This window comes from Raphanus sativus, chromosome 1, assembly GCF_000801105.2.
Source record: "Raphanus sativus cultivar WK10039 chromosome 1, ASM80110v3, whole genome shotgun sequence".
Classification (NCBI taxonomy): domain Eukaryota; kingdom Viridiplantae; phylum Streptophyta; class Magnoliopsida; order Brassicales; family Brassicaceae; genus Raphanus; species Raphanus sativus.
The window spans coordinates 15,193,323-15,220,986 of record NC_079511.1 but is presented as its reverse complement, the minus strand read 5'-3'; the positions used below and the strand labels follow the sequence as shown (position 1 = coordinate 15,220,986).

General features: G+C 33.2%; 4 protein-coding genes across 5 annotated transcripts; 3 read left to right on the top strand and 1 right to left on the bottom strand.

Moving 5' to 3' along the window:
- The first annotated feature begins 6,912 nt into the window (after positions 1–6,912).
- On the top strand, positions 6,913–8,969 carry LOC108808482 (transcription factor MYC2-like). The gene is given in 1 exon segment (XM_056986455.1): positions 6,913–8,969. A coding segment is annotated over 1 exon segment (1,782 nt). The 5' UTR covers positions 6,913–6,985; the 3' UTR covers positions 8,768–8,969.
- Positions 8,970–16,418: 7,449 nt separating this feature from the next.
- On the top strand, positions 16,419–18,126 carry LOC108854369 (uncharacterized). The gene is made up of 4 exons (XM_056989948.1): positions 16,419–16,475; positions 16,808–16,975; positions 17,163–17,202; positions 17,820–18,126. Exons 1-4 carry the CDS (start codon positions 16,419–16,421, stop codon positions 17,972–17,974), a joined length of 420 nt encoding a protein of 139 aa, XP_056845928.1. The 3' UTR covers positions 17,975–18,126.
- A 4,351-nt stretch (positions 18,127–22,477) lies between these two features.
- LOC108859211 (late embryogenesis abundant protein 6) lies at positions 22,478–24,446 on the bottom strand. Of its 2 annotated transcripts, XR_008934455.1 has the most exons (3): positions 24,309–24,446; positions 23,131–24,215; positions 22,478–23,046 (listed from the first exon to the last, which is right to left on the bottom strand). XR_008934455.1 is itself a non-coding variant. In XM_018633094.2 (2 exons), exons 1-2 carry the CDS (start codon positions 24,393–24,395, stop codon positions 23,901–23,903), a joined length of 402 nt encoding a protein of 133 aa, XP_018488596.1. In that variant the 5' UTR covers positions 24,396–24,440; the 3' UTR covers positions 22,478–23,900. The 2 variants fall into 2 exon arrangements, 1 of the variants encoding a protein (XP_018488596.1); XM_018633094.2 differs by having other exon boundaries at positions 22,478–24,215; positions 24,309–24,440.
- A 308-nt stretch (positions 24,447–24,754) lies between these two features.
- LOC108840729 (ferredoxin C 2, chloroplastic) lies at positions 24,755–26,680 on the top strand. The gene is made up of 6 exons (XM_018613558.2): positions 24,755–25,033; positions 25,161–25,224; positions 25,518–25,606; positions 25,952–26,020; positions 26,124–26,168; positions 26,494–26,680. Exons 1-6 carry the CDS (start codon positions 24,806–24,808, stop codon positions 26,536–26,538), a joined length of 540 nt encoding a protein of 179 aa, XP_018469060.1. The 5' UTR covers positions 24,755–24,805; the 3' UTR covers positions 26,539–26,680.
- Positions 26,681–27,664: the final 984 nt, after the last annotated feature.

Here is a 27,664-nt window from a genome sequence, read left to right as displayed (position 1 = left end):
GTAGAAACTTTTTGGATCCAACTTGGTACTTGTAGGTTTTGGGTCGGTTCCAATTCATATTTTCGGGTCCGAGTAAAATGTCCATACCAAGTCAGATCTGTGTAACGATTTACATTTAATCATCTTACATTTAAAAAGAAAAGAACCAATGACTCTTAGGTTTAGTCTCTTATGTTGATCTCATGTCGTAAGCCTACTTATGAGTACTCTTCTTAATATGAGAAAATAATGACTCGTACGGTTAGCCTCTGCGACACAACAACCAACAATAACATGATATAAGTACTCTGCTTATTACTTTTCAAGCACATACTAATAAGGTCAAACACATAGATAGCACACTGATAAAAACAAAGACACAATCACACTTGAGACTGAGATGGTCGGTGATGTTGTCCTTGGGATGCTTGAGAGAGATCTCCCTACAAAATATACCATGGTAGTCAAAACAAACTGTGGCTAACCTTTGGGCACATTCTCGGCTCTCTCATTTTTGTGGTCGACCTATTAACCTTTGGGCACATTCTCGACTCTCTCATTAGAAAATGTTGAATTCTTATGACCTTCTTCACGACCCTTAGAGCATGATATTATATGTTTTTCTCTGCTTAACTTGTACTTGGTGGATGAAGATTCGTTAAGACCTTTCCTCCTATCATGATTACTTGGTCTTCCATGATTTCCTACTCTAAATGGTGGTGGCAAAATACCTATCTTAGCTAACCTAGGACAGAAATTCATTTCTTGGACAAGTTTGATTCCATGGCATATGTTTGTCACCACCTTGTTGTGGTGTGATAATCAACATCATATTCAGAAAACCTAATCTTTTTTTGCAACGATCACAAACACGGCATGTACATAAGGAAATCCTGTAAGCTGCCATTTCATACACCAATATGTTCTCAATTCCATGTCCGCACTATATGCAACACCAAGATGATCAATCTCATGGAAATTTCCACGCAATGTACCTTCTACAATATTTTTCCTTCTCCTTTGTCAATTCAATCTCTGTATGTATATTCTTCGTAAATTTTGTTTTTAACCTACCAGAAAATAGCCTCTTTGCATTACAAACCATATAATACCTCCTAATATCTTCCAAAATATCGAGTATTGGTTTGTTCCTTCCTTCCCTAATGGTTTTATTGATGACTAGCAGACATTGTTCAAGTTGTCATTGAAACATTATCTTAATCTGAAGAATACTCTAGACCATGATGGAAGATTTTGGAGAAGAAGAGTATCATGCACACTTTTATTGTATTTCTTAAGTACTTCTAAAGCATCTTCATACTCTCCTTATGTGTAGCAGTGTGCTATATTATCCAGAACATAAGTTCTGATTCAAGATCCTTATTATCTTTCTTTCAATTAGACAGATAGGATGTTCAGCTTTAGGTAGTTAATTTTTGACATCATTCATTTCACCAAACCCTGCACATGATTTCTTATATGTTTTAGTTATAAAATAAGCAAATAATTAAAATTTATTAATTTTATCTATACTTATAAATTGTATTAGAAAAACCTAAATTTTTTTTAAAGATACGTGTAGTAAAATAACTCACGAAAATGCATTAAATTTTTATATACTTATAAATTGTAAGTAAAAGATACGTCAATTTCTTACTCCAAAAGATATGTGAAGAATTTTGTCATCACATGGGTTTACACTATATTATAGTATTAGATAAAAAACCTGTGCTCTGCACGAAATAAAATATTTTATAAAATATTGTATAAAATATTATTCTGTAAATAAGTTTTTGTTAAAGTATTTAAAATAATAAAAAGGATATATAAGTACACTTAAATGATTTTATTAAGTTAATTTTAAAATAATAAATAGGATATCTAAATACACTCTCAAAATGATTTTAATTAATATATATGCGATTAAGGGACTCAAAAAAATGATTTTCAAAGTGGTGGTTTAGTTTTGTTATGGACATGTGATGTTTTATTAATAATTGAATGATTGATTTATCTGCAGTCATTGATGGAATAGTCATTGATGGAATGAAAGTCTATATGAATGTTGTTTATGGTGCCCATGTCTTAGAACGCAAGGAGTTAGTTTGGGAAGTCCTACGTGTTTGTTAACAATAAAAGATGGACCTTAGTTCATGATTGGCGATTGTAACAAAATAACCGGATATGATGAGAAAGAAGGATGAAGAAGACGCTCTGATAGCTTTTTCCTGCCTTTTAAACAAATGCTCCATTTCCAGTAGTAAAAGGGGAAACTCGCATAAAAACCCTCAAACTCGAAGTCAATTACACTTTAAACTTTAAGAGTATTCCACAAGTACTTTAAACATTTAAGCTGGCAAATTTAGCATATTAAACCTCCAATCTGCTTTACTTGTACATCAGGTCAAAATAGTAATCTTTTCAAAATCGATGACGTGTCGAGTTGCTTTTTTATATAATTTATTAGTAAAAATATAAAATACAGAAAAATATAAAAATTTATAAAACAATCAAAAAAAATCATAAAAATCAATTTTTTTTAAAAAAAATCACAAAATAATTATATTATTTTATCAACCAGATAAATATAAAACACACAGAAAAATTAAAAAAAAAACTTAATAGAAATGAAAAGAATCCCAAAATCAAGAAAATTCACAAAAATAAAAATAAAACCAACAAGTTAAATGTAAATAAAATAAATATAACAATGGCAAGATAAAGAAATAAAAATTCAAGGATAAAAATATTTATTTGTTTTATTAAAAGTTGAGAAAACATTGTATTTCTGGATTTTATAGCTATATTAATATAGCGTTTGTGAATAGCAGCTAAAATACTTGGACTTTAATTTGTTTGATTTGATTTGATTCACAAGAATCATTTGAAGATAAAATATTACACTTAAACACTAAAACCCCCCAACAATAAACACTAAAATACAATATTTTCATTTTTTTATAAAAATAAATGTTATCCTTTATTTTATATTTATTGATCTGTTATTATTATATTTATTTTATGTACATTTAATTGTTTTGGTTTTATTTTGATTTTTGTGAATTTTCTTATTTTGGGGGTTTTTATGATTTATTTACGTTTTTTTCTTTTTACGTTTTCTGTATTTTTATATTTATTTTATTAAAAAAAAGAAAATAATTATTTTTGGAGAAAATCGCATTAAACCATGAAGTTGGCAAATATTTGCAATTTAGATGCTAACATTTTTAAACAATGAAATTTGTTTCAATAACATATTAAACATTGAACTAATTTACTTGTTGCACACGTCAAAATTGTGACCGGTTACTGTTCATTAGCATATATAAAAATGGTGAAGTTATAGTTTTAAAAAAAATATTTTTAATTATTATAATTGTTAAATTAAATAAAATTAGATAAAATTTAATATAAATTCTAATAATTGGTACAAATTTAGAAAATAATCAAGAGTTTTTTTAGTTCTAAATTAATTCGATGTTTAATATGTTATTGAAATAAGTTTCATTATTAAAAATGTTAGCAGTTGAGCTTAGAACTGGGAATTTTAATCATTGCCTGCGGGTCCCGTCCGATTTGGAAATTTTGGTGTGGGTTGAGATTATTTTAAGCAGGACGAGCGCGGTTCAGTCAAATTTGAGTTGCTGGTACCCGCTAACCCGCAAATTAAAAAAAAAAAATTCTTTTTATAAAAACTTTTTCGTAAAATATATAAAATTTTGTAAGTATTTATATAATTTTAGTTACAATTTTTTTAATTTTAATATTATTTAAAAAATTGTATAATTAAAAATAATTATTTTTAATTAAAATATTTATTTTAATATAATTAATATTACGCGCGCGTTTGGTCAACTTTTGTGAACTTCATGGTTTTTATGCGATTTTCCTGTTTTTGTAAGTTTTATTATTTTTTATAATTTTTTTTGATTTTTGTTAATTTTTATATTTTCTGTACTTTATATTTATTAATAATTTTTTTTAAAATAACAAACCGACACATCATCAATTTTGAACAGTATTCGTTACTGTTTTGACTTAAAATAAAATTAAGCTTGACTTAAATGTTTGAAATGCTTGTGAAATACTTTTAGGATTTAAAGTGTAAGTGGTTGCTAGCTTGAAAGCTTTTTATACGATTTTTCCGTAGTAAAAATGTCTTAGAAAATAATCTTAGGAATTTTCTTATTATATATTATATGTTTTCATTTTATTGTAGTTCTAATTATTTAAATATATAATATACTTTATTTGAAATCGTTTTACTATTTAATATTATAATAAATTATTTGATATGTTTGACCTAAACTTATTCCACTTAATCTGCATAATCTATATTTTCTCATGTAATTTGTACTTATCTTACTTGAACTGTTTTTACCATTTGTGATTTTTGTTCTATACCACGCGATATGAAATGTACATCTTGATAAAGTGACAGCATATATCATTGGTAGATTCTTATTTATTGTAAAAAGGAATCAAATCCTGGAAAGAAACAAAGAAGATCGAAAGCACAGATGACAACGAAGCTCAGTGTTACACGTTCTCCATGTGAATTTATATACCAAATTTATGAACTGGTCCACCTGCGGTCCGATATGATTAAATTAACTTTCATTATTGTTATTTTATTGCAATATGATATTATTACTCTTATCTTGATTATAATCTACGTAAATTGACGTGTTCTTGAGTTGATGCTAAAACAAACTTTCTCTCAGACTAATAAGTAAAGATTACATTATCCAAATATTACTAATAATATTAAAAATACTCACGAGAAAATTTTACTACTAAAATATCATCTGCGCTTTGATGTAAACTAAACTTTAAGATATACAATAAGTTGACAGTTAATTAATTAAACGAGGACGGGTCGGTAGTTTTGAAGAAGTTCTGGGTTCGAATGCCCCAGGTCATTAGGGATAAAATTTAAAATCTGGGTTTCTCTAATGTCCAGTGACCGAGACATACTCCAGCCAATAATATAAGCTGATACGGACACTTGACGCTAGTCTGAATCTATTTCGATAGTTGACATGATACATCGAATTGATAAAAAAAAAAGTTGACAGCTAATTGAAGATAACCACTGACAAAAAATAACAAACAGAAAAGGACTGAATATGTTTTGGCGTGACAAAGTGGAAGTCCTACTTGTGCACTTAATCCCCATTTTAAATCAATATATTAATTTCTGTTTTATTTTAATTTCGTTTTAATTTTGTATACACAAAATAAAAATTATTTAATTTAATATATTTTATAGAGAAAAACATCATTAAGTAGGAATTTAGTTATAATTTAAAAAATTAGAAAAATAAACAGAAAATATAAAAGTCATATATTTTGATATAAAATTTATAAATTTTGTATTAAAATTGTAAAACAACATTTATTTTGTAACAAAATCTTGCTCTATAATAATAATTAACTGATACAAAGAGGATATCATTTAGCATGTAATAAAGAGGAAAAACTTTTAAAACATTGTGACAACTCATAGCATGAAAGAGTTAGCGATCAATTAAAAGCAAAACTTAAAGTCTATATGACCAACATAATTATGTTTGTATATTTTTAAATTCATATTTCAGAAATTTCAATAAAAACCAATTAACTTTAAATTATTACAAGAAGATATGTATTTATATTAATGTTTTCAATTGCTATTTAGATAAAAAAGTTAAGATATTATTTTATTTTGAAATTTAAAAACGTAGTTTAGATTAAATCTATTAGTTTGAAGGAGTTACATATTTACATGTGTACTTTAAGCTTAGGTAAATATTTAATCTACTTGTAATTTAGTTTAGACGATTCTGATAGCTACATATTTAACCTTTTTTAACATTACATATTTAACTTTGATATATACATTTTTTGTTGAAATTTTAAGAAAACGAAACCATAAGATACGCTTAGTAAGCACATACTATTTCATCTTAGCTATAGTAATCATTTTGGTTTTAGGTAAGGGTTAGGACATGGGATTTATGAGTAATGGGACCATGGTCTATTGTTGTGATAAATATACATGAAGGGAAAGATGACAAATGCTTACGTTATCGCTCACCTAATCAATGAATTATTGTTCCAACTTTATAACATAGTTATTTTAATATTTTAAACAAAATAATACAACAGCACTTAGCTCGCATGTGTTCATCGTGCAATGTAAACACAACTAAAATATAATAAATGGTTCTTCTTTTCTTAAACCATGTGCTAATAATATCGTTGATCAGGTAAATAATAAGTTTATCCTGTCAACAAGATAATTAACTAAGCAGACAAGAATCATTTTTCGAGATTGAGATTCTCAGCTGTGCACCCTGCTGTGATTTTACATATTCTATAACAACTGTTTCTTTTTCCCGATTTCAATAATGAATTAGCCACTGTACACGTTAGATAGATATGAAAATCTTTAAATTAATTAAGCTAGGACAATAATAATGAGTTCCTTTTGTATGGAATCATAGGTATATATTACAAATAATGACCTGGAGATCTTAAGTTTCTTATAAGATATGTTTCTATATAAAATAGCTCTAAAATCAAATATTTAAAACAATAAATTGAGAAAATTAGTGAAAACTTTTGGTCCAAAAAAGGAAAACTGACGCGTTCAACCGAGCTCAAATCACAGTTCACTCTCTGTTGCAAATAAGTTGAAATCTCAACCGATCAATAAAAGAACGTGTAACATACGCGAAAGAGACAACCGCACGATCTCACTCACTGTGACTGTGGTCATACTCATACCGAGTAGATCCAACACTCGATGGGGTTAAATCGGCCCTAAGAGTTCAACGAAGCTTCTTCGACCGATCTTGACTTGACACGTGTCAAAATCATAATAAGCCACGCAAGATCCTCAACCTCACCCTTAATATCTTCTGCACATATAATTATCGCAGACGAGCACTCCAACATTTCTCCACTAACGGAGACTTTCTTATCTCTCTCTAGAAACTTTAACCGGTGACCGGTTTATGGAATGACAGATTACCGGCTACAACCAACCATGAATCTGTGGACCACCGACGATAACGCTTCTATGATGGAAGCTTTCATGAGCTCCGCCGACATGTCAGCCTTATGGCAATCAGAAACGGCAACAGCTCCGGCGCCGGCGCCGGCGATGGAGATTCCGGCGGGATTTAGCCAGGAGACTCTCCAGCAACGGCTACAAGCTCTGATCGAAGGGACGCAGGAAGGCTGGACATACGCTATATTCTGGCAGCCGTCATACGATTTCTCCGGCGCCTCCGTTCTCGGCTGGGGTGACGGCTACTACAAAGGAGAAGAAGACAAAGGTAAGACGAAGCAGCGCTCGAGTCCACCGCCGTTTTCGACTCCGGCGGATCAGGAGTATCGGAAAAAGGTGTTGCGTGAGCTCAATTCGTTGATCTCCGGCGGAGCTGGCCCGTCCGATGACGCCGTCGATGAGGAGGTGACGGATACATAGTGGTTTTTCTTGGTTTCCATGACGCAGAGCTTCGCTTGCGGTGCTGGGTTGGCGGGTAGAGCTTTTTCCACGGCTAACCCGGTTTGGGTTTCCGGGTCGGATCAGTTATCCGGGTCGGGTTGTGAGCGGGCTAAGCAAGGAGGAGTTTTTGGGATTCAGACCATCGCGTGCATTCCGTCAGCTAACGGAGTTGTTGAACTCGGGTCAACGGAGAAGATCCGGCAGAGTTCGGATCTGGTGAATAAGGTTCGAATGCTTTTCAACTTGGACGGTGGAGCTGGTCTTAGCTGGAATCTTGATCCGGATCAAGGCGAAAACGACCCGTCTATGTGGATTAATGACCCGATTGGAGCACCAGAACCGGATAACGGAGCTCCGAGTTCAAGCTCCCAGCCTTTTTCCAAGCCTATTCAGTTTGAGATTGGTGGTAATTCAAGCACCGTAACAGAAAACCCGAACCCGATTCCGAAATTCAATAACGACAACTCACGGGAACTAAATTTCTCCACGTCTAGTACTTCTACCTTGGTGAAGAAACCAAGGGCCGGAGAGATATTGAGTTTCGGCGATGAGGGTAAACGGTGCTCCATAAACCCGGATCCGACTTCTTATTCGGGTCAAACTCAAAAGAGAAAGAAGTCACTTGGTTTAACCGACGATAAAGTTCTATCATTCGGGGGAGGAGAATCCGATCACTCCGATCTAGAAGCTTCAGTCGTCAAAGAAGTACCAGAGAAACGTCCAAAGAAACGAGGAAGAAAACCAGCCAACGGTAGAGAAGAGCCGCTAAACCACGTGGAAGCAGAGCGGCAGAGACGCGAGAAACTAAACCAGCGGTTCTACGCGTTACGAGCGGTTGTACCAAACGTCTCAAAGATGGATAAAGCCTCTCTGCTCGGAGACGCGATCGCTTACATCAACGAGCTCAAGTCCAAGGTGACCAAGACGGAATCTGAGAAAGCTCAGATTAAAAACCAGCTCGAGGAGGTGAAGTCGGAGCTCGCCGGAAGAAAAGCGAGTGCTGGAGGAGATCTATCAACGTCTTCTTCAGTAACAGCGGTCAAACCGGTGGGTATGGAGATCGAAGTGAAGATTATCGGTTGGGACGGGATGATTAGAGTGGAATCGAGCAAGAGGAATCATCCTGCCGCCAGATTGATGTCCGCGTTGATGGATCTTGAGCTTGAGGTGAATCACGCGAGCATGTCTGTGGTTAACGATCTGATGATTCAGCAAGCGACGGTGAAGATGGGGTTCAGAATCTACACGCAGGAACAGCTCCGTGCGAGTTTAATTTCAAAGATCGGTTAAATTAAAATTGTGTTTCACGTGTCAAATCATAATTAGTTCGTTTTAGTAGGGGTTCCAGTAATTTTGTAGCTGCAGTTATAAGTCCAAAAACAGGGCGACATGTTTCTTTTGCTCTATTGCTCGAGTCTGTGTCGTTGTTGTATCTCTATGTGTGTGTAACGTGTATATATATGAGTAATACTATGTGTTAGTTACTACCAAATCGATTTTTACACAGTTTTAGATAACATAACTCATCAAAATTTCCAAATAGGGGGCTAATATCTTGGCTGGGATCTCTAGCTAGATTGTCGTTTGCGTTGTAAGTGGTCCAACATTCCATTATTGGTGTTTTTTAGATGTGATCAAAGATTCTTTTAACATTTGTCGATTATCAACTATATGAACTGCCATATATATATTTTTGTTCACTTGTTATTGCAGTAAGTTGCATTCTCTCATTGTTTATGCTCTCTTTTTAAAAATATGGCTTATGAATGCCTCACCAAAACGCATTGATCCAATTACTTTTATCACTGCCGTTTAGATTCCATCTATACAATTATTGGAGTATATATTCTGAACAATAAATTAAAATATAATCTATTTATATAAAAAAAGTTTCTTTCACTCCCGGGAATCCACCTATGCAGCCACGTCATTAATTCGGTCGTTGTGATGATGATACGTCATACGTGTCCCTTTTATTAATACTATGCGTTTCATTTAAGGAGCGGAGTGCTGGGTTCAGCTTTGTTATAGTGTGGAGTCGAAACTAAATCATTATCAAAGCCCAATATTCACATGCAATCATGATATTCTTCAAACTCTAATTTATTAAGAGAAAATTGGAAAAAATGAACACTATGATCTTGTATTTGTCATTTTAGGATTTGTATAAGATGTTTTAGGAAAATAGGATTTTGATTCTCTTTAAATAGTTAAATACCATACTATTCTTTATTTATCAATTAAGTTGAATTATAATTTAGTTTGTAATTTTCGTAATTGATTTTAAATATTAAAATAGTAAAAGTTAAAAAAATAAATAAATAAATAAAAAGAAGAGAGACGGTGTCGTCGAGACCTAATTTCATTTTCTTTTTGTCTTCTCCGCCGTAGGGATGACTTCCATGGCGATTTAGGGTTCAACGGAGAGAAGCTTTGTTTCGTCGGTGTCTCCTCTATACATAGTTTCTAATCTCGTTTCGCCATCTTTCTCTTCGGTCTCACTTAAGATTCAACGAAGTCCAATTGTTGTTCCTCTTCGTCGGACGGGTCAAATCAAAATCGAAGTCTTCTTCCATCAATTTTGACGAAATCTCACGTTTCTTCACACTAGGTATCTGATTACTTATATTGATTCTCATCCAACACGAAATCGAGTGTTCTTCCATTTAACCTAGATTTTATTTTAAACCGATTTGTCATGTTGTTAAACTAATTTTGTTTCCCCGGATGGTTAATCATCTTATACACCACGATTAAGTCTTTGCATGTTAATGTTTTTGATTTGTATTTGTAGAAAATTGATTAAGGTTTTTGGAATGGGGGAAAAATCAGGACTTCAAATCTTGTTAATGATGTCTGATTGTGTATATTTTCATGTAGCTTTTGTTTTGTGATGATATTGATCATTTAACATGTTGAACTAACACTTTTTCATGCCTTGTAGATATGTCTGAGGAGTTACTAAAGAGGATTTTTAAGGAGGGCGAGGAAACCCAAGTGACTCAGATCAACAACAACTGCAGGATCGACTACATTATCAAAAAATTCACAAAATGACTGCCAATTTGGATGTTGTGAAGAAAGATCCATTTTTTTCTCAGATATTTAAGCTTCATGAGAATGTTCTAGGGTACTCTACGAGAGTGATACACAGCTTCTTGTTCTGGGAGCTACTGACTTACAAGATGCACGAGCTTTGGTTTGTTTTTGCGAGGAGACCACTTCAATTTTCATTACAAGAGTTCCACGCAGTAACCGGGTTTGAGTACTAGCATCCCGATCTGATCCAATTTGTGTGCGTGTGGGTACTGGTAGAGGTACGACATTTGGAGTGCTAGAAATATCGATTTGGTTTATTCATATTTCCGCTGCAGAATAACCAGGTATATTCGAAAACCTAAGATCTAAGTTTATTTCAATATTTGCTTGAGATTCTAGGCATATGATTTCATAGGTTGATTTATAAATCGTTATAAACCGATATGAAATTTCAACAGATTGTTATATCCTTGAGAGGTTGGATAGAGCATCTTGCACAGTCGAAGAGGAGGTGGTTCCTTGACTCAAATCTGCAAATCCCAATTTAAAAGTCGACATCAACCACAACAAACAATCATGTTAGCAAATGGAAAAGAATGGCGCAGAATGCTCCGAGAAACCAAACAGCATTCTTCTAATTAACAGGTGAGACATCTTCTTTGCGCAGTCTATAGGCTTGATCCGTAGAGTATATATCTGAAACTTTTCCTTTCAACTCCCAATCATTATTCTCCTCCACATCAGTCAATTGTAATGTGAGATCTTTTTTGGCAAAAATTAAAACTGAAGATTATTAGACATCAGAATCAAATGAGACTTTTTATATTACTGCTACAATTATAGTTTTTAACCCTTTGGTAAAAAATGTATAAAATGTGATAATCCCTCCACTTCACATTAAATGATGTTCTATGAATATTTTTGTTTTAGATTAATTGATGTTTTCAGATTTCTATAAAAAAAGTTCCTAAGTTATTTGTGACCATTTGTATTTTACGGTATATATTTTACTTTGTTGAGTTAGTAATAGTTAATGTTATTATAAAAAAACAAGATAAATAAATAAAATTTAATAATTCATGAATTAGTGTACAAAAACTTAAACATCATTTATTTTTCTCTTTAAAATAGAAAAACTCTCAAGTAAAGGAGAATCTCGCTCTTATGTGATTATCTACTTGAGCGGATTTTTTCTTGAATTACAAAAGATTGTCTAGTATTCTTGACATAGAGGTATTAATTGGTTTTCAATAACCATAATAAATTCATAAGATATTATAGGTTGATGAAAACGAAAATACCACTGTCTAAAAAATTGTTTAAACCATATATGGAACGACGGAGGGGGCAAACTTGTGCTCGTCGTCTTTTCCACAAAACCAATATATTATCCCATATAATTTCATTCTTCTAGTTTTCCGTTAAGTAACACAGTCTTAACGTTATCTATCTTATTAAAACAGAAACATTCTGTTTGACCTAACATTTATTTTGTAAGTTTTTAAATTAAATACACCTTTATACTTTATAGTTAAACCTACATTAAATCAATAATGTTCCTTTCTTTATACAACTATCCATGTTTTCAAACAATATATTTATTTCTTTATAGTACTATCAATGTTTCCAAACAATATATTTTTATACTACTATCAATGTTTCCAAACAATACAATAATTAATTTTAGTTATTTTATATCTATCATTTTCTCTTTAAAATTTTGTAGAAACGTCATAATTTCATAAATTACAAAATAATGAACTTTAAAATTTGGATTATAAGATTACAAATTATGAAAATATTACAATTTAAATCAAATTAGATTACATATCGGTCATCCATCAGTTTAATCGGTTAGTCTCGGGTTTTAGTGATTTTTGATATGAATTTTTTAAAAACTTAAATTGAATTGTCAGATCTCCGGATTAACTGGTATAATCACAATCTGGTTGAATTTAAAAACACTGATTTAAATGCAAAAATATTTTAAATACACACTCTTTAAAAATTACCAAAATATTTGGTAAGTTATTAGTGAATTTTTTCATTGTAAAATATTCCGCGCTTCCAAAGCGCGGATCAAGATCTAGTTTTATGTAATTCTAAATCTAATCGACTATATAGATATAATAAGGCAAATTGAGGCAAACTTCACCGTATGTGACAAAGTTAGGTAAACCTCACTATATGTGACAAAGTTTACTCATAATATATACCCTCTTGTTAGGTTTATCTTTTTCTTTACCAAGCCACCCTTATATTTATCTATGCATCTATTCGACTTTCCTTTGATCTTGAAACCCCATTTGTTTACAGTTGCTCCAGAATATCAACTAACTCCCAGGCTTTATTTACCTTCATATATTCTAGTTATTGTCCAATTGTACCATTCCATTCATCTGAGTTGGGGAAAGAGAAATTATTTTAACCAGTATTTATCTCCCATTAATTTCGTGATAGTTTGTGAGAACTTTAATCAACTTCCAGAATTTGGTTAGTAAAATATACACTAGTTAGCTCAACCATCTCTTCAAGTTGGGACTCTCTTTCTCTTCTTTTCATGAAAATAATTTTCGATAGATATGGCATCTCCTAAACTGATTTCTATTATATTTCCATTTTTATTGCTCGCCGATGAGCATATAACCTTTAAATTTTCAAAGCATTTAATGAAGATATACATTTTTCCTATAGAATTCAATCTTCCATGAGGATGTGAAATATCATGAACAAATGTTACACAGACCCCAAAGTCTCAAATCCAGCAGATCATGATTTATTTTCGTCCATAATAAAAAGGATTGGAAAGTAAGAGTAATTCTTGGGTTCACCCCCTAGAAGTTCATCCACCAATAGGAATTCACCATTTTGTATTCAATATTTTTTAAAAAAGGAAACAAAATATTGTCATATTTTTAAAACTAAAAGATAAGAATAAATAAAAAATAATATTAGTTGGAAACAAAAAAAAACTTTAAAAAATAATTTTTAACACCATCGACAAAACACTAAACCCTAAATACTAAACCCTAAACCCTAAATGTTATATCCTAAACCCTTGGGTAAATCTTAAACCCTTGGATAAATCATAAACCCTAGAATTTAAGATTTATCCAAGGGTTTAAGATTTACCCAAGAGTTTAGGATATAACATTTAGGGTTTAGGGTTTAGGGTTTATAAACGAATTTATAAGGAATTATTTACAACGAATTTACAAGGAAAGCATTACAACGAATTTACAAGAGAAACGTATTACGAGGAATCTACCAGGCCCGTATTTTTAGTTACGACGAATTTACTAAGACTATATATGAAATCCTGAAAATTAAATCCATAAACCCCAAAATCAGTTATCTATATAACACTACCCTTTTACCCCATCATCCCCTTTATCCAATTTTCCCTTAAACCATAAACTCCAATTAAATCCTTAAAACCCAAAGCATAAGTATTATAATCAGACAACATAGAAATGCATTAAGTTTTAAACTGATTTATATACTAAAAACTGATTTATATATAACGAATTTACAAGAAAAGTATTACAACGAATTTACAAGGAAAGAATTACAACGAATTTACCATGTCCGCGTTTTTAGTTACAACGAATTTACAAGGAAATATTGCAACAAATTTACAAGGAAACTTTTACAACGAATTTACAAGGAATGTGTTACAACGAATTTACAAGGACACATGTATTACGAGGAATCTACCAGTCCCGTGTTCTCCATTACGACGAATTTACTAGGACTATATCTGAATCCCTGAAAATCAAATCCCTAAACCCTAAAGTCTATAACCTATAACATTATATCCTTTTTACCACATCCTCCTCTTCATCCCATTTTCTCTAAAATCTTAAACTCCAATTTAATCCTTAAAATCCAATGAATAGTTATTTTAACCAAACAACATACACATGCATTAAGTCTTAAAATGATTTATATATTTAAAACATATATTACATCATTCTAAATCATTCGAGATTTTATCAATATCAACAAAATATTGATCATCATTGTTTGCATTGAACTCGTCTTCACTTTCTTTATTTATCATATCGTCGGAAATATTTTCATATTGACGGTTATCCGGATCAATAAGAGGGATGTCATCTGTTTGTTGTTCAAATACTTCGACTTCAATGATACAAGCTTCTTCTTGCAAATGTGATTCCAACAGTTATTCCTCCATGAGGTGTAACTTTGATAGCAATTAATCAAATTATTCTAGAATCTCCAAACCGGGGGAATAGAATGAAGTTAACTTGATCGGCTTGAGAATCCTTACAGCGAAATCAGTTTGGTAAAACACACTTGAAACATGTTTTCACCAAAAAGATAATGTTAACATGTTTCGTCATAAAAGCCTTGTAAAGTTACAAGGACTTTACAACAAATTTTCTCTTTCCTCATAAAATCGATGTAAATTTACATGTAAATTACGACGAATTTTTTTCCTTGTAACTTTACTAGGACTTTACAACGAAACTCAGTTTCGTCGTAAATTCGTAGTAATTTACTCGTAAATTTACGAGGAATATAATTCCTTGTAATTTTTCCTTGTTATAGGCATATTTTCTTGTAGTGTTAATGTTTTGTTGACGGTACTAAAATTACTTTAAAAATCAAGAATTTAGAATATGTCCAAGGGTTTAGGATTTATCCAATGGTTTAAGGTTTAGGATTTAGGGTTTAGGGTTTAGCATTTTGCTGATGGTATTAAAAGTTTGTTTTTAAATATTTTTTTTCCAACTACTATTATTTTTTATTTTAATTCTTGAGCTTTTACCTTTTAATTTTAAAAAACATAATATAACTTGACAAGATTTTATTTCCTTTTTTAAAAGATATTAAATATAAAATGGTGAACTTCTATTGGTGGGTGAATCTAAAGGTTCAACTTAAGGAGTGAACCCAAGAATTACTCGGAAAGTAATAGTTTAAGATGACACATGTTTAAGTGTATATAAGCAGTAAGTAGTACACGATTCAAATACAAATTTGGACGGCTTATATATTTGCGTCATCATACACTTCACCAATTTAAGAAGTGAACAATACATTTTCATTACACATTTTCTCAAACTGTTAAGATAGATATCCCATCCCCTCTACGATCAGCTGATCAGACACTTGATCGTCCTCTGTTGGGAAAACTCACCACACAAAGTCGCTGAAGCACTCTCTGATGCATTTGTCGTAGTACGTTAGAAAGTATGAGTTTGTAGATCTATGGAGAACAGAAGAAGAACACGGAATTATAGAAGATAGACACAAGAATTTGATATCTCAGGGTTCACCTAAATGTGGTTACGTCCCTGGAGCCTGGCAATGAAGCAAATCACTATAATCTCAAGTACAAGATATAGTACCTCTCTCTCTCTCTCAACCAAAGCTTGCAACCAAGCTAGGTCTATTCTTGTCACTTTATTACGGCTTGCCAAGTTAGAGAGAAGAGTGCACACGAGCTCCTCTTATATAGTAGGAGTTTATTACATTAACCTAGTTGGATTAGGGCATTCGCCTCTTTCCATAAACCTACTAGGAAATATTCCAAAATACTTGCAACTTCCATAACTCCATGAGAAGTAATATTTCCAGGAACCTATCACCTTCAATAAAGTGATATTTCTTTTTCCTAATATGATATCCTTGTCTTGGTTTAAGTTATGCGATCTTGTTTGATTTTCATCACCAAATCTAGACTGACAAAGTCCCTAAAATATTCGCTGACGTAGTCTCTGAGGTAGTCTCGAATCCCAACATCCTCTTCAATTGATTTCAATCAAAGTGCTGTATCATCTAGAGCACAATAAAGGGCTGTTCGTTTGGTTGCCGCAGCCATCTGCGGCTGCGGCTGCGTCAATGTTTTTTTGTAAGCTTGTTCGTTTCATTGATGCGAGTACCTGCGTCTGCGTCTGCGGCCGAACGCAGCGTCAATGCGTCTGACGCCGTAAAAACCCGCGGTCGCGACATAAATCTTGCGTCTATTTGACATAATTACAATTTTGCCCCTAACTTAATTCAATATTTACAAGAAAACCTAACTCTAATTGTCGCAGACGCAGCCTCTCTTGACGCAGCTTCTCTTCTCTCGATCCCATCGACGCAGCTTCTCATCTCTCCATCTCCAACACCTCTCCAGTTCTCTCTCTCTGATCTCGAACATCTCAAGCTCTCTCTCTCTCTCCATCTCCGAACTCATCTCATCTCGAAGCTCTCTTCTCCATGGCATCTCATCTCGAAGCTTTCTGTTCTCCATCGCAAGCTTTCTGTTCTCCATAGCATCTCATCTCGAACTCTCTGTTCTCAATCTCATCTCGAAGCTCTCTGTTCTCCCTCGCATCTCGAAGCTCTCTCTTCTCCAATAGCATCTCGAAGCTCTCTCTGATTCTCCATATAGCATCTCGAAGCTCTCTTACTCCAAATCCATCTCTTCCTTTTCTCGTTGAGGTATTACTATTGGCTTTGTCTGTCTCTCACTCTCTCGTAAGGTTCCTATTACAAGCTCATGTCTTAGTTCAGATGTTTGATGGGTTTCTCTTTTCTGCTCTGTTTAAGCTTGATAGAGTCTCGCTTTATCAAAAGTATATGTCTTTAAGATGGGGTTGTGTCTGATGTTGATGCTTTACTGATGCAGGCTCTCTCGTCTCAAGCTCACTCTCAAGCCTTTGAAGATGGTATGGAACTGTCTTTAGGCTCTTTCTGGAACTTGTTTGTTAGTTTAGGCGTATGCTTTAGGGTCTGTGGCCTGAGTGTTCCTTTTCTCGTTGAGGTATTGTCTCTGTTCTAAAGCATTTGGGTTTCAAGCATCGTTGCTCCAGCTCTGTCTTCACCTTTCCTTGTTTATAAGAATCATGGTCTGCAAAAAAAAACAAATGAGCTATTGGATTCTTCTCTTGTTTAGTTGTTACTTGAACGATGTGTGTTTCATATCTGCCAATGGTTGGTATATGAGCTTGGTATATGCGTTGTGGTTGGTTCTAGTTGGTAAGGACATGTTTTTTGTACGTATATAAGTGTATACATGATGAGAGGTCCTTAGTGGTGTGATGTGTATGTCTGTATGATGGTACTAGTTGTCTTCAAAGAATTTACACTTTATGATACCTTAAAAGTCTTGATGAAATGGGCAGGCTAAGAACCCAGATACAGTTTAAGAATGATGCCAATACCTCACACTGGTTTGATACAGTTTTATGGCTGCATGAAAATCATGATAACATCTCTGTTTGATGTTTGGATCAGACGATTGAATCTGACTTATGTTATGGTTTCTCTATGTGAGTATGTGAAGCTTTCAAAGCAGACAACGCTTCAAGCAACAAGAGTGGCGTCAAGCTTGGTGGAGACTATACAAGGAGTTTGCAGGCTAGATCGACCTCTATTCTCAGTATCTTCTTGGAGATGCAGGAAGATATGACTCTGTTGTTAGTGTATATTAAAAACTAGTTTGGTGTATGTTTGGATAACAATGAGGCCAAATGCACTCTCCAAAGAATGTTGATGTTTATAATACAAAAAGATGAGTAATGTTACAAAAATGGTTACAAAGAATTCTTTTTTTTTTAAATTTAGCTTATGATTTATGACAAGAAAATGTTAATTGTTACATTTATATATTTGACTAAAAATTTATTACCAATTAAATATAATATTTTAATAGATATAAATATATTTAAACTATATTTTATTTATTTAAAATACAATTTTACAAATTTAAACTATATTCTGTTTATTTAAAATACAATTCTACAGATTTTTAAAACTAAACGCAGCGTCTGTCAAACGAACAACTTAAAATATGTTTCCTGCGTCGGCGTCAGCATCGGCGTCAGCGTTAATTACATGCGTCTTAAAAACGAACAACAACTTGCGTCAGCAGCAGCGTCAGCGTCGGCGTCAGCGTCTACGAAACGAACAACAACACAATTTCGTTGACGCAGCCGCTGTCGCTGACGCCGACGCTGCCGCTGCCGCTGACGCTGAAAACTGCGGCAACCAAACGAACAGCACTTAACTCTTTTGATTTCTGAAAAACATGGGTGATTATACCCGAATCGAGGGAAGTTCTATAAATTGATGAAATATAAGTCTCACTAGATTTTGACCCGCGCTTCGAAAGCGCGGGTATTATTTTTCACTTTTATGAAATATATTATTTGTTTGTAATTATTGAATTTATTTATTTTAATAAAATTTTCTTTATAATAATTTCGACACATAGAGTGTCTCTAATAAATTATATATTTCTCTAGTTTTTTTTATTCGTTCTTCAATCAACATATTTATTTGGCTTGTTGTTAAAATAAATGATTATAGACTTTGATCTCTGCACCTCCGCGGATGTATATTTTTAAAAATATGATGATATTTGTTTTTCATATAATTATAAGGGTTTGGCAAAATGAATCCGAGGAACAGAACTGATACCAATCATTAAATATAGTACCAAACCTGAACATAAATTGATTAAATATTCGAATTATTCAAAATTGTTAGTTAGAGAACCGAATCAGATCCGAACCGAAGTATTCGTGTACCTGAATTTATCTAAAAATAGATTTATATATTTATATATTAATTATTTTTATATTTAACGTATATAAAACATCAAGAATGATACTTTTAAATTGGTTTAAAATACTTAAAAATATGTATAGATAGTCAAAAACAAATATCTGAAATAGTTAAAGTATATTCAAATCACCAAAAATACTTAAAATAATTATTGATTTCGTATCCAAATTTTTAAATCAAACCAATTGATATGTTAAGCTTAGGTATTCTGACATATGTTACTTAAATTTATAGGTAATATATTACTTTATTTATAGATTTTGAGAAATTTTAAATATATAGTGATTTAAAACTTTAAAAATAATTTAAATATGTTATCCAAACCCAAACCAAACCCGTAAATATCCGAATCAAACTCAAACAAAAATTTAGAAATATCCTAATAGGACTGAAATCTTTGACCTCGAAAACTCGAAACGCAAACTGATCAGAACCAAACCCATATGGATGTCTGAAAACCCATCCTTAGTCATTATTATATATCGTATAATTTCATCATATAATTAATCGTATTTTATATGTACCATCATATAACTAATCATATAATTAATATTATTTAATATGTATCATCATATAAATAATTACATATATTATATTTTAAAATTTTAATATGAAATATAAAAACCATAATTTGAGTTGGTATTTCAAATTGGGCTTTGTATTGTATTTTTTTTATATATATTGATAATATTCTTTTATAATGGACTTAATAACTTAAGCCCATTACTTTTTCTATTTAATATTACTATCTTTGTTTCCAAACAATTTTTTTTTTAAAAGACTACAATCCATGTTTCCAAACACACCAAAATTTTTTTAATACGCTTATCCAAGTATCCAAACACACCGAATTTGTACTTCAACTTTAATAAGATAGATGCCTCACTCTCACATTCATCTGACGACAAATGCCTGATTGAAAACATTGCAGTGAAAATTCTCCCCTCACTGATTTTTCAAATAGTTTCCTTATTGTTTTCCTATCTAAACATGGCTCACATGTGTCAAGATCAGCTCAGGCGAGTGAACCAAGAAAGCATGATCTAGCCAATTTATTTATTCGATCAAACATCATTGAAAGTCTAAAACTTGTGATACATGAAAATATTGATCAGCATGACAACCAATAATGATTATGATAGAATAGTATACAATAAAACTATGTCAAGCATAACCAAAACTAAAAAACACAGACCCCCAAAAAAAATTTTACATATATCACAGAAGCTCAAACAAAATTCTAACTTAACTAAAGCCAAAAAAAACATACATGACATCATATTATATGCGGGAATTTTTGCCACCTATATGTGATGGCAAGTGTTGATACCTAATACCGCAACCTTATAGTAAGTTCTCACATACAACCATCTTGTATTTCTTTTAGTACATTTTGGTACTCCAAAAATGCTTCCCCAATTTCTAATTATATTATATGTTGCTTTTGAATCTACAATCTACAATGGATGAGATTCTCTGACCACTGCCCAATTAGAAACATAAACATACTTACAAATAGAGACTAAGGATATTTTGTAATTTGCCTCAGAGCATTCACGAATAAAGTGATTCAACAAACTATAGTTGTAGCATTTTATATTGGTCTTATCCTTCTTTCCTCTATGTTTTACATGTTTCAAACATTTCTTTTCTCTTACGAACAGTTTGACCGGAAGCAGGGGCGGAGAAAAATGAAGGTAGAGTGGAATCAGCTGACCCACTATTTTTAAAAAATATTTGTATTTATTTTAAGTAAAAATGTATTGACTCCAATAGAAAATTAAATTTGACCCTATCAAAAAATAGAACCTCATAAAAATAAAACATTAAAATTTAAAGACAAAATTATATAACTAATACATTTATATCATTATTTGTTAAAATTTGAATTTGTATTAATTTTTATCTCAATTCGCCTATTTCAAAAAACCATACTTTGTATCTTAAACTTAGAAACATATTAGTTTTAAGCCCAAATTATATTAAGCCCAATTAATATAGTAATTTATATTAGGAACATTAAAGACAAATTAATAAACAAACTTCTCTTCTTCAACAAACGCGAGAGCTCGTGTTCAAAAGCGTGTTTTGGATTAATTTCAAGTAAGGTTTTTTATCCTGTAATTTGGTGTTTTGATTATTTATTTATCAAACTAAAGATGATTATGATTCATTGATTCAAATAAAAAATTTAGGGTTTATGTTTATAATCTGAATATTTTAAATATCCAGTTTCATATTTAGAAAAATGGACTATTTTTATAAGTTAGATAAATAATGGACCCATTCATATAGATAATCCCGGTGAAAAAAATATTCATAAATCAAAGAGACAAAATAAAACATAAATATTTAACTTGAGAACTTCGTCAATCTTGTGGTCATATAATTTGAAGGCAAGATTCATAAAAAAATACATCAAAGCGGTTTAATCATTCGTATTTTGATCAATATGATAATTAGTTGGAATAAGTATTTAAAAATGTAGTTAATGAAACTGTATAAAAAGTTTCAAAATATGAAGGTAGTAGACTATAGTTTTCTAAATAGCTTAATAATAATGTTAAAAAAATTTGAGCCGGGTCCAAAAAGTTTCTGGATCCGGTTAGCCAAACTGATTAACAAGCAGGAAACACATACATACAAGAGTTGTGTATGTTCATGTTCTTCCTATGACTACTGGTTAGCCAAACTGATTGATGTGCTGTCTAATAATGAGCAGAAACCGACTGTAACCTAATATTTATCAACAACTGCAACAGCGACAAAAGCCGAACGTGGAAGTGGTGTATATTGTAAATGAGAAGATAGAGGAAACTGAGAGGGACATAAAACTTAACTTACATGAAGCAAGAAGAGACAGCAACATTTCCCGACCTATGAAGATGACAAGCAGCTGTTGGAAATGGTAGATGTGTACCATTCTCTTGCACTGGCCAAAATATGTGGAGCTTTCTTCTCTGTTTATAGAGGTGAGATAGAGACTTGAAAAGAAACTTAAGAAGATAAGGTATGTGATTGCATGTCTGCTGGTTCCAGTCCAGAAGGTACGGACCAACCCCTTGTTTCATCTCAAAATCTATCAACCTCGAGATTCATACATGCGCAAGTATTATCAGTATTTCCGTAAACTTTTGAAAAGGGCCGACAAGAGGTTGATGAGTCCATTAATTACACGAAACCGTACCTGTCATTCTGTCAACTTAGTTTTGTTCGGCACAACATTGTTATTTATTTTAGTTCATATTGATCAATATATTACGAGAACATAGTAAAGTTCAAACTAAGCAAAAAAAGGATAAAATCATTGATCACTTTGCCTTTAATCTAATGGGAGAAAGCAAACAAGTCCATTCCAAATTTTAGCAAAAAAAAGAAAAAAAGAACCTTGTTCCATTAATACATGAAATGGGGAGTAAAGATTCAGTTAAAACTAACACTTAGCAAAATATCAAGTTTCTGGCTTACAAATCGACAAACAGAAGCATACCATTCTTCCACAAGCCTGAAATCATTGTCGTGTATGATGTAGAACTCTTTAAGAAGAGGAGACTACAAAAAGATAAATCCCAAGTATCATCCATTTTACAAGCTTTTGTTCATGTCAAAGCTAATAAGGTGGATGATGCTTGGGATTTATCTTGTCATTACCCAAACAAAAAGAAACTGGCACATCATAAGAAAAAAAAAAGATAAATCTATTATTACTCAGTACGTCATGCGTCCTTTACTCTCTTCAAGACTTTGCAAAAATCGATTCATGAGATCATTATAAGTCACTTCGTTTAGGAAAGCAACACCTCAGATTACCAAACGCAGTGACTTATAATACTCTCATAAAACAATCTTCAGCAACTTTTCAAGAAAAGATAGATCAAAAACGAAACGAGAGTAGAGAACATCTGCATAGACGTACAGTGCTCTGAGATCCGTTTCCATCCCACCTGCAGATATAAGATCAAGTCATCATAGTTCATTTGAACTAAGACGGACTATCAAGATTTATTAAGAACAGGTATATGATCTACCTTTACCGATTATGAAGTTGCTTCTTCGCAAGCTCAATAGAGACGGATGCAGAGCTCTGTTTAGTGAGCAACAATATATATAACGGCGTACGGCTTTAACCTAATAGAGTTTGTTGAGTGGTGGAGCGTTGTTTACTAATAGTAGGCTAGGATAAGAAAACCGGTTAAGCGACGATTTAAAGTTTAAACTTGTCAATTCGGTTAACTGAAAGAACTGATGCCCCCTATATCCCTAGGTTAGCGTTTTTGGTCTTAGATGTCAAATTGTTAATTAGTAATTAGGGTTGCTATTTACTCGCCTGGGCCGTAGAAAGCTCGGCCTATCATGAGCCCGGACCCCACTATAAGCCCTCCACATTGTAACAAGGCATAAGTTACAAAGTTTTGATTAGTTGTCATATTTTGATCAAAAGAAGAAGATCAGTTGCCAAATTCTGTTGTATTTTATCAAAATCATAGATTAGCAAATATGGAAGTTCGCTGGTAAATCACTTCTTTAAATGGTACGTATTACAAAGATTCGTATCATGCGATATCTTTTTAATTGTATTAGTTATTTTTAATTTAATTATTTTGTTACTTTTGACTAATAAACCGATCCAAATCGTGTAATAGTTATCTAGACACGAACCTAGAATCTGAAGGTACAGACTTCAGGATCCGTGCTCACTGATAGCTTCAGTAATTAAAACGTTTATAAAGTAAGTCGTCTCAACGTCTAATTTAACTTCTAAAGTAGTCCAGCTTTTAAAAAACTTATAAAGAAGTCACTAAACGTTTCCATAAGGATGATGATGAGGCCCGGTCGGAGGAGGAGGGTACGCCGCGGGTGGTGGTACAGTTGTGACCCCGGGAGGATTCTGCCGGTAACCATGACCTGTGACTGGCGCAGGAGCCGGCGTAGGGGCGGGATGAGTCATGTGACCTTGAGAAACGTGGTAGTGAGACTGTTTAGCCATAAGCTTCTCTTCGGCATGGGCAGCTTTAGCCATGTGCATATCCATGTTAGCCTCTGCTTCCTTGGCCTTTCGACGTTGGTGTGCTATCTCTTTCTCCTCTTTTGTACGTGCCATCGCCTGCTCTGCCTGTCATGATTAAACATTCAAGTTAAACCAAACGGCCAGTCACATAGTTATCAAACGCGAAACATAAAATAAAAATCATAATTTGATTAGAACCTTCTCAGTAGCTCTTGCTTCACATATCACCATCCTCTCCTTGGCGGTACTAGCCATATCGCTTAGCTTCTGTTTCGCCGATTGCATTTTTTTCTCGTTAGGCTCTTCCTATTCTCTCTAGGTGTACTGTTATAGAATTGGTTTTTTCTGTTTCATTTAAATAAAATGGATGAGCACAGCCTCGTCGGTCCAAATGAGGTGATATTAATGGCACGTGTTATTTGATGCCGTTACGTGTCTTGCTTAAAATCCGAGGCTTCCGAATAGCTGCCACGTCAAAAATGATTGGTTGGCCAGAATTTTGATTTACGCGACGTCTCTACCAGATCTAAACCAACAAAATTGGTCGTAGATCGTTGGTTTAGGAACCGAGATCACTGAATTTATTAAACCGGAAATACTCACTCTCTCCCGGTTTATGACCTCTTCTCTTATCTTCAACCTTTGGACGCACTTATCTTCAACCTCTCGACGTAAAAGCCCCTAGCAAGAAAAAAATGGCTCTGGTTTTTCACTGTACATCTTGCAATTGGCTTCAGCGGAAGACTTCTCCGATGAATCGGAGATATTCGCCGAACATCCGACGAGGAGCAACGAGGTGTGAGTTTAGAATTCCAGTAGAAATCTCCAGTCCAGCAGATAGAGGATCCTTGGCTGTGCCTTCGCACAAGGTCACTGTGCACGATCGTCAACGAGGAGTTGTTCACGAGTTTGAGGTTCCAGAGGTATGATGTTTCTTCCTTCGTTATATCAAATTAGAAGCTGAAAGGACTGTGTGCTTTAGATTACAACATAGAACGGCAACGTTTCATCTGAAATGATAACAAACTGAGAATGTATATCGGAATGCAGGATCAGTACATATTGCACTCAGCTGAATCTCAGAACATTAATCTCCCCTTTGCTTGCAGGCATGGTACTCCCTTCTCTCTCTTCACCCCCTCTTTTTTTTTTGGTTTCCTAAGAAAGTCGTTTGCATATCTTTTACTGTCTTCTTTTACCACATTTGAAATTTTCAAGGGTAATTTAGATAGTTAGGGTTTGTTAGTATGCTGATGATATGCATGACGTGTAGTTTACATGTTTTTCTGAGATTTACGTGTTAATTAAATGCCTTGGCAGTCCAAATGTGTTGGTGAGGTTTACCTGTTTAGAGTCGGTTTTGAGTTATGCAGTCTTCGAATGTCCCTTCTTTATGTTGGTTGGTAGGTTGCTGTACTAGCTGTGCCGTTCGTGTTAAATCTGGAGAGCTAAGGCAGCCACAAGCATTGGGAATATCAGCTGAACTCAAGTCACAGGTAGTAATATCCCTTTACCTTGTGCTTCAGGGAGGCTACAACTTCATTGACTTAGCTGTCTGCAAAAAAAAAAACTAGCAACCCTTATTGAGTCAACGAGAACAAGGCGTAGCTTTAACCGATTACTCAATTTTGATGTTGATTTCTCCTACTGCTTGAGATTATACAGTGTCAAAGAGAGAAGAGAGTGTCTTAGCGTAGTTGAGGTGGAACAGCTTCTTTTTCTTAGAAATCAAATTTTATTGAAGCATATGTTTAACCAATGGGAGTGATTTTGGGTCTTAGATCTTTTATTTCAAGTTTATCTTGCATATAATATAAGTTATGTGGCTTTTTTACATGCAGGGATATGCACTTCTGTGTGTGGGTTTCCCTACATCTGATCTTGAAGTAGAAACACAAGATGAGGACGAGGTAACTTTATTCATAACAATTAACTGCTTGCAAGTTGCAGCAGTATTTATTCTTCTTTCATTTCATTCTAGTGACACAGTTCTGAATGTTATGGATCACACAGGTTTACTGGCTACAATTTGGAAGATACTTCGCTCGTGGACCAATTGTAAGTCCTCATAGCAAAAAGAAAACCTTGGTTCACTTTTCTTGTTACGAATCTTCTAATCTAACCAACGAACGAATAAGAGGACTAATGGCTAAGTAGTTCTATCTAAATCAATAGATTGATGGTGAAGTGTATAGGTAGATTGACTGTTAAGCAACTCAGGGAGTTGTGTATTATAATTGGTGACCGGTTTTACTAGGACTATCTATATAATTGATGCTGTCAAAGAAAATCAAAACATAGTATTGTCTTACCAAGACGCACGATAGTATACAACTCTTCTAGTCTTGGGATTTTAACAGTTGTATCCACCGTTACATTGCAGGAAAGGGATGATTACGCCCTTGAACTCGCCATGGGAGACGAGTAGAAACAATAAGAGTTATAGAAGTGAGTGTTACTTTTTTAGTCCTGAATCTCGTGGTACATCCTTGTAAACCTCTTGATGAACTCGACCATATTCTGAGAGAACTTCCCACCAGATCATACATTTTATGAAAACTTATTGAACATTCCCACCATGAACTCCAAATTTCAAACATAACATATGTTTGCATATCTCTAGCCTCTAGTTCAACTACAACATTTGGTCATATCCTAATTCCTAAGTAATGGTAGAAAACTGTGTTCTTCAATGTTGGATACATAATCACATACTTGTGGTCCATGTGAGAGGGGAATGTAATCCTCTTGTGACCGTAAGAGACTATATGAGATAATAGTGTGTGAGCATGTGAGCATTTGATATGCTTTTGTTCCTTTGCTATCCACCTAGCTGTATTCTTATTCAATCATATAGATTTTAGGGAAATTTGCCAATATGGAACTAATTCGGTATCCATTTGTCCCCTTAGAACTAAATCTACATTTTTTGTCCCATTAGAATTAACATTAATGTGTAGACTGTTTTGTCCCTTTTTAATACAAAGTTAATTAAATTAAATATTTAAAATTAAAAATACTAAAAGCTTAAGAAACAACTCGTGAAACCATAGTCCAAATTTGATCAAAACAATCATTACATCAATTCCAAAGTCTTCACAAACCATAGCTTTTAGGTTATCAAATGTTGAACTTGTGTCCAATGTAAGTAATCTGCCTCCTCTTTCCTCATCAACAATAAATCCCCATCCATTGTTTATGGACGATTTCCACAAACCACAAGAAGCATAGATGTGAATTTTCATATTCTTGATAGAAGAAAAACTTTGAAAAGAATTGAAAAGATGAAGAACGTGAAGAAAAAGAACTTGGAGAAGAAAACTAGATTTTAGGAAATTAAAACTAAAAAGGAGAAAAAAATAATTAAAAAGATTTGCAGAATATTTGTTAACCGTTTTTAGCAAGATTTTCGGATTTAATTCGAAAACCGTGTAGAATTTGCATTCTACCAAATTAGAACGTAGAATAAAAGGTAGGATATAGTATACTACTATTGTAGATAAAAAGAAATGTCGTAGATTATATTGTCTACCACGGTATACAAATGAGTAACT